The 11,021-nt window shown below is 40.1% G+C and overlaps 1 protein-coding gene across 1 annotated transcript; it reads right to left on the reverse strand.

The window, feature by feature from the left end:
- Positions 1-370: 370 nt before the first annotated feature.
- On the reverse strand, positions 371-10,749 carry prdm2a (PR domain containing 2, with ZNF domain a). Its single transcript, XM_078254697.1, has 4 exons — positions 10,639-10,749; positions 9,172-9,239; positions 2,376-6,682; positions 371-2,036 (listed from the first exon to the last, which is right to left on the reverse strand). The coding sequence occupies exon 3, from the start codon at positions 6,611-6,613 to the stop codon at positions 2,408-2,410; it is 4,206 nt and encodes a 1,401-aa protein (XP_078110823.1). The 5' UTR covers positions 6,614-6,682; positions 9,172-9,239; positions 10,639-10,749; the 3' UTR covers positions 371-2,036; positions 2,376-2,407.
- Positions 10,750-11,021: the final 272 nt, after the last annotated feature.

The following is an 11,021-nucleotide window of genomic DNA, read 5'->3' on the forward strand; positions in this document are numbered from 1 at the left end:
CAAATGTTAAGATACTGGCGGTAGAGAGAATGCTTTAAAAATAGAAAACATGTGCTGCTGTAAATGGATTATCTAACAGAAAGTGGGAGTGCAGAAGAGATGCAGTGGTATTACAAAATTCCCTCTCTATTAAATCTACTGCTCCAGTGGTTAAAGTAAGGAAAGTGTGCCCCCACATGGACATTATATGACTTTTCAGTTGTGTAAGGCACATAATGCTTAGGCTACATGCAAGTCTGGAATCTAATTCTGTTAACAGAGTTAACGACTGAGATTATGGTATAACTTCCTAACATGAAATCCACTGACTTCTACATAATGAATTAATTTGATTTGTTTAATAAAGAAAGTTTCACACAAACTTCACATATAATCTTTTAACATCCTCCATTTATTTTGAACACTCGCTTCAAAAAACTTTAGTGCAAATCATACAGAGGACCTGTTCAGATATTGATAACATGATTTTAAATTATTAATAAATAAACATGACTCAATTTATACTTTGAAATGCTACAAGCACTTTTCACAGTTAAATAACAGTCTTTCAAACCACCCTGTACATCCAACACATTGCAGTCCATCTGAATGAAGATGATATTACCAGCGAGGGTTGAAAAGGCAATAAAACTCTCTCTCTCTCTCTCTCTAATCAAAAGATACAATTCATTACACTCACTTTTTGAGATTAGTGACAACTTGCCACAATCATGTCACTACAGGGTTCCAGCGAAAATGTACCCCATAATTGATCTTACATTTCCATTTTGTGATTTATACAAGTTGGAATTTATTATACACACTTCACACAATAAACTGTTGACAGATTATAAGCCTGTATGCTACAGATGACAAAGACCTAAACAGAAGGAATATCTAATATGATGAGTTATAGTCATTGAATGGGAAAAAATAAACACAAAATCATATTTCTGACAAGCATTTTGTGAAACGGGTAAAAAATAAAGCCTACTGGACTACTGGAACTATTTCAGTGTTTCAGGATTCCAGAAGTTGGCTCCGTGCTGTTTAGAGTTGAACTCTTATTATTGTAAAGGTGTCAATGATGCATTCAGGTTTTACAGATTATAGTACTTCTGTTTGCAATTGCAGTGCCAAATATATCCCATATGAAAAAAACAGCAAATTATGTTTATTCTTTAATGTCTTTGTGCCATATTTAGTCATATTACATACAATTGATGGCACATTCAAGGAATTATTCTCAACCTTTCATACAAATACAAAGCAACTGGGCCAACCAGATTATATACAATTTTGATTTTAAATATATCGACTAATGGTACATTCCCTCCAAAACTGAAAACACCGACTTTCATCAACAGTGTCGATATTCTTAAGCGTTTTGATAGGTAGCTTGTGGACAACGTTACACTGTACTATAGAGTGTTACTTTTCCATGATTCCGTAGTCTTGCGTTTAGATCTTGATGCGTCTTCCATTATGTAATTACACTGGTTATTGTCAATCAGACTAAACATCAGATTAAGTGTTTAAGGCCTAATTGAATCAACATAATCCATCCTAATTTAATGTTACTGTAGTACAAGGTCAAAGCATGCAGTAAGAGTTTAAACCAAAAGGCCACAGACTACAGATAAAGAAAAGTGCAAATGCATGCTGAGAATGACTGCCACCTGCTATCCTCTCTAAATAACCCACCCAAGTAGGAAATGAGAGCAGACTTCCAGCTCTATCCCTCCCACTTCCTTTCCAATTTGTGATATGTAGCATTCAGATTAACTTCAAAGTGCAAATCCACGCCGTTGACAGAAAGTGTATGAAGTGAAGGAGAAATCTACAAAACTCCAAGCTACTACAAAAGCATTCAAATACGCAGTTAAATACATCCACTCATTTAAGTATCGTCCATTTTATCCATCCTCAATCCAGTTATTATTGTACAGTATGATGCAATTTGGGTCAATGGGGTTTACAGTGTGATTAGCAGTTACCTCCCTTTACAGTAGTATCACTGTGACACGTGTGTATGAGGAGCTCAACACAGCAGGGTCCTGAAAAAAAATATTGAAAAAGATATTGACTTGAGGTTGCTTACAATCATCTGTTTGTTGCATTTATGCTTGTAATTTAAGACATTTTATTTATTTCATTTGTCACTTTGTACATAACGTTAGCTTTTTTTAAGGACATGGCAGTGCTGAGATCTTATTGGTGGTGTGTCAAACATTTTAATTGCACAATTATACTGTTTATCATCTTGACGGGCTCGATTGGACGAAATGAGGAATTACTGTGCATGTCTTTTCTTTGTTTGTGATGTTTTCTTTTGTAAAAACATCACGTGATTATCATCATCATTTTGCAAGTAAACTTAAATGTGCCTTAACTACCTGATGATCCCCAATGGGTAGCTGAGTAGTCTTCAGGCTGTAGGACTCTGCTCAGAGCTGTTGGTAACGGCTCCGGTTGCCTCCTCTTGGCTATGGGCGGGAGGCAGCTCATCCTTCTGTGGTGCAGCCTGTTGCGGTTTCACTATGGTGATTTTAATGGGGATTCCTTTGACGTTATGCTGCACTCTGCTGTACTGGCGCATAGAGGGGTTGAAAGTGCGAACAATGGGAAGTTCATTCAGCGTGGGTGTCTCTTGTTTTGGCTGCATGCTCTCTTTTATAATTATTTTACTTCTTTTGTTTGAAAAGACAGTTTGCACTGGTAGGATGGCGGACCTTTTAGCAGGGCCAGAAGTCTGGAGTCTTGTTTTATGCTGAGGAGAGGCTTGTTGTTTCTCTTCAACCCCTCTATGCAGGTGTCTATTATTTTCCTTTGTCACGGAGATTCCTCCTTCTTTCCTTTTCTTCACCTCTTTCGGTTTCTTGGGGCAGACTGCCATGTGTTTGGTTCTGCTGCGACGCATTGTGAACTCCCTGCTACAGTGTGGGCAGACAAAGATCTCCTGCTGCTCATCCACCTGTGCAGGTGACATTTTATTTGATGAAGGGACTGGCTTGTTCCTCTGTGGCATGACCCTTTGGACCAACTTTTTCTTCTTTTTGTTCAACACCTTGAACTTCACGTTCACCGGTGATTCTTGGTTAGGTTTGGACCTGTTTGACTGGCTGGGCCTGTTCGAAGCATTTAGTCCGTTAGTGGAATTGGTGGTAGACAGAACTCCATTTTGAGTTTTTGCAAAGTGCCGAAGTGGGATAGGATTCCTTTTGGGCGTGTATCGCCTTTTATCGCTGGCATTTGCACAAGCCAGGATATGCTTGTGTAACTCTGGCATGTTATCAAAGCTCTTTCCACACTTGGTGCACCGAATAGCCGTGCTAAAGGTTTGTGGGATGTTGTGGGTGGTGAAATTTGTGGCTGAAGCCACTGAGCCAGCAGGTGATCTGTTATGGTAAGGAAATGGAGGGGGCTTAAAGCTGGGATAATGTTGGTTAATGCCAAGACGAACATCAGGCCCTTTGACTTTGGCTCCGTCTGAGGCCATCATTTTTATTGTTGTAAACAGTTCTTCAGCCGCCACATCTACTTCACCTTCTTCCTTTTTCACCACCTTCTTGGCTTCCTCTGCGGCATCGGGCACCGAGGGCTGCGTGTTGACTTTTGCTGAGTTATTGTAGTTCTGAGGTCTTAGTTTTCCCTTTTCATCTTCTGTGTGCGTACACTGCTGGCCAGGATGCAATTCTTCCTGATGCTGTTTCAGATTACAAAGGTAGACAAATTCTTTTGCACATGCACTGCAAACATAAGTCTTGCCGACGCCGTGGAGGCTTAATCGATGATCAAGCAAAGCGGAGGGTTTGCTGAAGAGCAGCACGCAGAACTCACATTTGTAGGGCCATTCATCAGCATGGTCACCTACATGATGGCCCAGTTCTTTCATCGAATGGAAAAGATTATCACACACATTGCAGATAAAATTCTTAGTGAAAGTCTGCTGTTGTGCATCACTTGGTATGTTGTTTAAAGATTCCTCCTCTACAGCTTTCTCAGAAGAAGGTGAGGTCTTAGATGAGATTTCGGGTATGGAAACAGTACTGTCAGCAGGTTCCTCCTCTTTTATGGTTGGTGACTCAGTATTAACAACTGGCTCTGGGTCAGGACTTGATTCACCCACAGTAGGACAATCAGATATCACTGAGGCGGTGGTGGATAGAGTTACTGATTCTGAGATGGAGGACATAAGAATAGTGGGGTCCACAGTTTGAGGATTGGGCATTGATACAATCTGTTGCTGTTCTATGTGATTAACAACCATCTGTGTAGGTGCTGGAGACTCAGCAGTGTTTTCTTGTAAGGTAACTGCAGCAGGGACTATACTCCCTGGGGCTTCAAGAGCTATTGTGCACTCTATCAACACCGTGTTGCTGGTAATGTTGTAAGAGTTGATGAGTGAATCAGTTAAAGTTACAGTGGGCGTGAATGGCACTTCTGACATAGGAGTGGACTCAACTATAGGCGGATTAAGAGCTAGTGGATCAGAGAGAAACACATGGCCAGGTAGATTTAGATTTGGATCAAAGGACTGGGAGAGAGTAACAGGGTTTGCAGAATTTGCGGTGGAAAATGCAGTAGTTAAATCACACTCTGAAAAATGTAATGCATTTTCGGTGCAAATTACCAGGGGCTCCGAAGATATATTTGGGGCTAATACCTGGATTGGTTGGCTTGAAGGATTAGAAATATGTGGTGGTGCCAAAACTGTGATTAATGAAGGAGCAGTAGGGAGTGCTGTGTGTGAGGCTGGGGAAGCAAATGCTATTGTGCATGGTGAAGCTGGCTGCAAAGCAACAGGGGTGGGAGGGACGGAGGCAGGTGATGGAGTCAGAGAATCAGAGGGAAGTGCAAGTCCATAAACAAGTCCTTCTGCCATAGGCTCCAATTGGGTCATCATATCTGGACCTGTAAATATGGTGAAGTCTGTGACTAAAGGGGTCTCAAGATTCCCTAGGCTTACATTTTGCTCTCCAATATTCATCAAGGCTGTCTCCACCATGCATGATTTTCCTTCTTTCAAAATTGCCTGTGAAACTAAATTTAATGTCGGTTCAGAATCACAAAGGGCCTTTTTTTGCAAACTCAAATCCAGCACAGCATCAGCTACAGCTACATCTCCACTGCTTTTGACTGTATTAGAGAGATCCAGTGGCTGCTGGTTACAGGAGCTACCGCCTGTCGCGGGGGGCCAGCTCTCTGTCACGATAGGTGTCAGTGCTGGCTCCTCCACAGGTGGAGTTGTGTCATCCTTCACATTGGCTGTTTGGTGCAAAGGTGAACTATGTTGGGTCTCCATCTGCCCTGTACTTGCAGCATCACAATATCCAGTGTCTGGTGTTTCTTCTTTAGATGTTGGGTTTTGCTGGGGAGAGCTTGGTGGAGATCCAGTCCTTCTTTTAAACCTTCCTGATCCAGCTGGCAGGGCAGCGAGAGAGACAGGTGAACAAGGCTTCTGGCCATCTGCAATGAGGGCAAGTGTAGGTTTAAGGCCATCCTGCTTTTCTAGGAGCTGCTTCAGCTTTGGAGACAGAAACACAGTTCTTTCCTTCTGCACAACTGTAGACTCTGTACTCTGAGGATGTAGATTCTCTATCAAAGAAGATACGAGTGAAGATGAGGAAGACGACACAACCGCCTCAGACTCCAGTTCAGTTTTAATTTGTGGTAAAAGAGGTGGTGTTGCAGTTCTTCTCTTGGCCAGTGGTTGACCAGGTATCTCTTTCCCTGTTCCTGAATCTGTATTTAAAACCTGGCTGATTTGAGTGGGGTCTAGAATCAGGGCATCCAGCCCAACTATAGCCGAAGACCCAGAATGAACCTCAGCTGCTTCACAGCTACTGACTGTACTTGTTGACACTATCTTTCCATCAATATAAAAGCTCAGATTCTCTGAAATATTGCTGGAGACATCTAGCATGTATTGTTCTGCATGTTCCACTATATTCTCCACAACAGCTGCAGGTGCTGTATTGTCACCAAGCTCTGTTTCCTGTTGAGATTTTTCACTGAGTATCCTCTGGAGATTTTCCTCTTGGGGCAGCTGGGTTTTTTCCACATCAGTGACTTGCAGGTGCTGCTCGTGGATCCTGTGCTCATGTCGTCGCTTGTTGGTATGTGTAGTGAATATCTTTTCACAGTACTTGCAAGCATGATGCCCCTCTAATACTCCCAGTTTGTCTGGCTGAGCAGTGTGGTCACCAGCCGACAAAATGGAAGTATTAGAGCTAGTGGGGGATGAAGTATGAAGCTGCATGACGGAGCCTACTGAATCCAGAGGCTTCATCTTCTCATGCTGCAGCGGACCCAGATTTGAACCAAAAGATGTATTGCTCTTATTGCTTTTGTTTGCGTGTGTCTCATTGTTCGCCAAAGCGTGGATGTGCATGTGTCGTTCTAAGCCTTGTTTTCTGGTAAAATGTCTCTCACAGTGCTGGCAGGGAAAAGAGTTCCAGTCTCTCTCATTATCTTGGTTTGGATGTTTATGGCGATCTGGGTACAGTGACTTAATCATGTCTGATTCCATGTTAGTTTCCTCTTGATAAATGTAGTCGTCCTCCTCTTCTTCCTCCTCCATATCCTCATTGTCTCCAAATTCAGAGATGTACAAGTGAGACGAGTCCTCCATCTTTTGTGGAGGTTGTATTCAGCTCTCGGAAGGAGGTCTGTCACACAAGACTGTTGACGGTTGTCACATCTATTGAATAGATAAAGAAGATATTGTCATTAAGCAAACCCACACATAATATAGCTGAAGGGCCAGCTAGGGCCATTTATTTATGGCATCAAATGAACATAAACATCCATTATAAACACTTTGCAGTCTAATCATTCACACTTTACACTGTGATGCAAATCAATATTACATTACATTCATTTAGCTGACGCTTTAATCCAAAGTGACATACAATACGTTGAATTCAATCATACCAACCAAAAACAGCAAGAATCATGCGAATACATACAATTCATGTGCCACATCCAAACCTTTATCTATGGTTTCAGTTGTCTGCTTTATCAAATTATTATGCATAGCAATTATTACTAATGATAGGAATAATAATTATTGTATTTTGATTCATTCAATTTGGCAAACAGCAAATTGCCACCACCTAATGCCACTATCCCAGACATTCTGAATTGTATTACAATTGTATTGGAATAGTATTACATTGTACATATTCAGATATTGTATAAATCCTATACATCATAACATAATGTATTTTTTAGTCCATTTTTTATTCGTTTGGACATATTGCATCAGCCCTCAACATTATTGTAGCGTATATATGTTACGATCTACAGTGGCTTGCATAAGTTTACACACCCATGATAAAGTTGACTAAAAAGAGGAATAAAAAAAACATCTTTCAGAAATTGGTCTTCATGCCTTAATTTAAAAAAATGGAACGATCCAACCTTGAAGGACACCAATTTTCTTTGTGAATGAATAATGTATCGTAAATAAATAAATAAAATGTTCTTCTCCTATGTTAAATTCCCATTGAGGCAGGCAGATTTCTATTTTTAAAGGCCAGTTATTTCATGGATCCAGGATACTATGCATCCTGATAAAGTTCCCTTGGCCTTTGGAATTAAAATAGCCCCACATCATCACATACCCTTCACCATACCTAGAGATTGGCATGGGGTACTTTCCATAAAATCATCTCTCAATGCAAATCAAACCAGCTATTAGGCTAACTGAAATAAAACCATGCCAGTCTCTAGGTATGGTGAACGGTATGTGATGATGTGGGGCTATTTTAATTCCAAAAACCAAGGGAATCCTGGATCCATGAAATAACTGGCCTTTAAAACTAAAAATCTGCCTGGCTCTATGGGAATTTAACATAGGGGTGTACTCACTTATGCCCCCTGTATTTTAAGGAAGAACATTTATTTATGATAATTAAAAAAAAATACAAATGTAAAATAAAAAATTGGTGTCCTTAAAGGTTGGATTTTTCCTAATTTTTTTTTTTATTAAGGCATTAAAGAAGAATTCCAGTCAATTTCAACACGTAGCTCTGTTTGTAAATTTGGAGTGCTGGCATTAGCAAGAAAAACGAAAACAATCGGTGCTGCCTACACCGTGTTATCCTCCTGCTACAGTTTGCACCCAGGAGACTGAAACAGGGCACATTTTAAATGTGCTCTTAGCCTCTTAACATGTTCAAAATGTCATTAAAAGTGCCTAACCATGTGAAGTGATTCCTTCCGAGTGAACACAGTGAATCTGACTGCAGTAGATAAAAGAAATGCATGAAAGTCGTGCTAGTTCAGCTCCGTTTAGTTCCGCTGTTGAGACGGCAAGACGAGTGCTTCGGGACCATTTACAAACTACAACACCGAAAAGAGATAGAAAAATATTTTCAAAAATAGTAATAGATAGATTTTCGGCCTTTATTTTGATAGGACAGCTGAAGACATGAAAGGCGAGCAGTTAAAAAATGTGCTAAGAAATCATTCTGTTGTTGATACTGTACTTAAATTGGCAATTGACAAACTCCATTTCTCTAGAGACTGAAGCTTTAGCTGCAGCATGTTGATTGACATGTTTTAATTATGTAAAGACATGTTCAATGAGTTCAGATAGAGCCTGTATCAGGGCCATATTTAGTTCAATGTGTTATATGTCACTATTTTTGGTAGCCTACTGTACTTAAATGGCCAGTATGTACTTTATTTTCTTTATTCATTGAAGCATCTATGTTTACAGGCTTGTGGTGATGTGCAATGTGCCAAAAAAAATCTATGTTTGGTACTGCCAATTTGTTTTGTTATGGTTCATGTGTGCAATAAACATTACACTTCGACGGGAAAAAATCGTGGCAGAGAATCGTGATATCAATTCTAAGCTAAAAAAAATTGTGATTCATATTTTTCCCCGAATCGTGCAGGCCTAGGCAGCACCGATTGTTTTCGTTTTTCTCGCTACTAACAGCATTCCAAATTTACAAACAACAGAGCTACGTGTTGAAATCGACCGGAATTCTCCTTTAAGATCAATTTCCAAAAGATGTTTTTTTAGTCCTCTTTTTAGTCAACTTTAGCATGGGTGTGTAAACTTATGCAAGCCACTGTACATACATTTAACCATAAATCATTTCCTAAGCATTTAAAGAATAAACCAGTAAGTCGGCATTAAATAAAAGTAAAAGAATTGTTTTCACACCATCTTACCATTTTAATGGTCAGTGCAGAGTAGAAGGCATGTTTTGTTTGATAGAGAATCCTGTGTGTTCACCTTTCTGTTGGAAGAAGAAAGAAAACAAAGCACCAATTACAAAAAACTATGAAACCCATTCCATAATAAAGCATGACACTTAACTAAAACTACTGAATGATAAGAAGCACAAAATGATCAAAGTGAAAAGCTGTGATGTGGGAGTGGTTGAGCACAGTGTACTTTATTGTACATTTTGTCATTTGGCTGCTGAATAAACCTTGGGGCCCCTCAAGCATATGTGTATATATATGCGTTTTCTTTTTATCTACTAGCTTTGTTGCCTACAGTGAGTACCGTCCCAAAATACAGCTAATCTGTACCGAGATTACCTTTTTATTTTTATTTACCCTGGTATGGTTGCCTTACACTACCTGCTACACTGATTACTTTACATTCACACCTGGCAACTGCCACACACCTCAATCATGATCTTTTTCATAGCTACCTTTCAATTATTATTTGAAAACCTGTAATAACGTAAACTTTGTGCATTTTGACATTCATCTACTGCTTGGGAGGACAAAATGGCAGGCCCATCATGTGTCGTGCTCTTCCACCTGCTCCTTACGGCCATGAGCTCTTATATAGCATCAAAATCAACTGCTTCTTCAATTATACGTTTGCTTGGTTTGCACGGATTATTTTTTATTTGTTTATCCAACATAACCATTCAATTACCAGCACTTTTCAGGCAATCGTAGGCACAAGAGGAAATGTAAACAAAGACTTATATAGCTCATGTTTTTTCACGGTATCATTCAACTATTTTAAGACAATCATGTGGAGCGTTCCTGTTGCATAAAAAACTGACTCAGTCACGATAACATATTAGCAGAATCTAAATTCAAGGGCCTACATACTGAATAATTGGAGCCAGTTTTGTAATATCCAACTTCTATTTCCATCCATCTGCAACAGGCTTATTTTACACTTATCTCACAATAGATATATAACCCAATTAATTATCTGTATTATATTATCATTACAACTAGGATTTCGGGTGCGTTCATACCATGAATGTGGTTCATACGCATCTGCTTCACCTGATGTGATGACGCTCCCCCGTCCGTGCACCATTGCTCGCTGGTCACACAACACGTCGTCACATGCTACAGAGGCTGCTAGCTCGTCTACTAAAAGGTCAGATGGCTTCTCTAAAATAACCTACGCTGTCTTCCTGATACAAGAAAGCCGCCCACAAAATTAAATCCATATAACCGTCAAGGTCCTGATACGAGGCTTAAATTACCAAGTGAAAAAAGCAGCTGTTATTGCCATTAAAGCATTGACAATATACTGCTAGCTGCAATGCTATAACGTTAGCTTACCCTGGCTACATTTAGACAGGATAGAATGCCCGACACGACCGTTACGAACACTGACCGTTATACAAACCCGCACCCCACAGTTTTCGTACATACTTGCGTTAGAACCAAACAAACTGCCGTAGAACGGTTTATTCCTCTCGTGCAGGTTGTGTTCAGTTGGGGGTTTTTTTCTACCCCAATGTACCAACAAGATTATGGCGTTCTGATTGGTCAGTGGATGTGAATGTCAAATTTGGACCAATCAGCAACAGGTTTGTTAAAGCGGAAAGAGAAAAAAAACTTCGGAGCAAAAGGCAGCTGTCACCTGTTTATACCAAGGGTGTAAGCTTCGCTTCAGAGCTCGAACCTCCTATGGCGCCATTTTGATGCTACAAAGCGATCACCCGACGTTAGCATTCCATTGACTGCCATTCATTTTGACGTCACTTTGACAGCGAATAACTTTACATCTGAAGCGTTTAAAGACTTTATTTGTC

The sequence above is a fragment of the Sander vitreus genome, chromosome 7 (assembly GCF_031162955.1).
Source record: "Sander vitreus isolate 19-12246 chromosome 7, sanVit1, whole genome shotgun sequence".
NCBI lineage: Eukaryota > Metazoa > Chordata > Actinopteri > Perciformes > Percidae > Sander > Sander vitreus.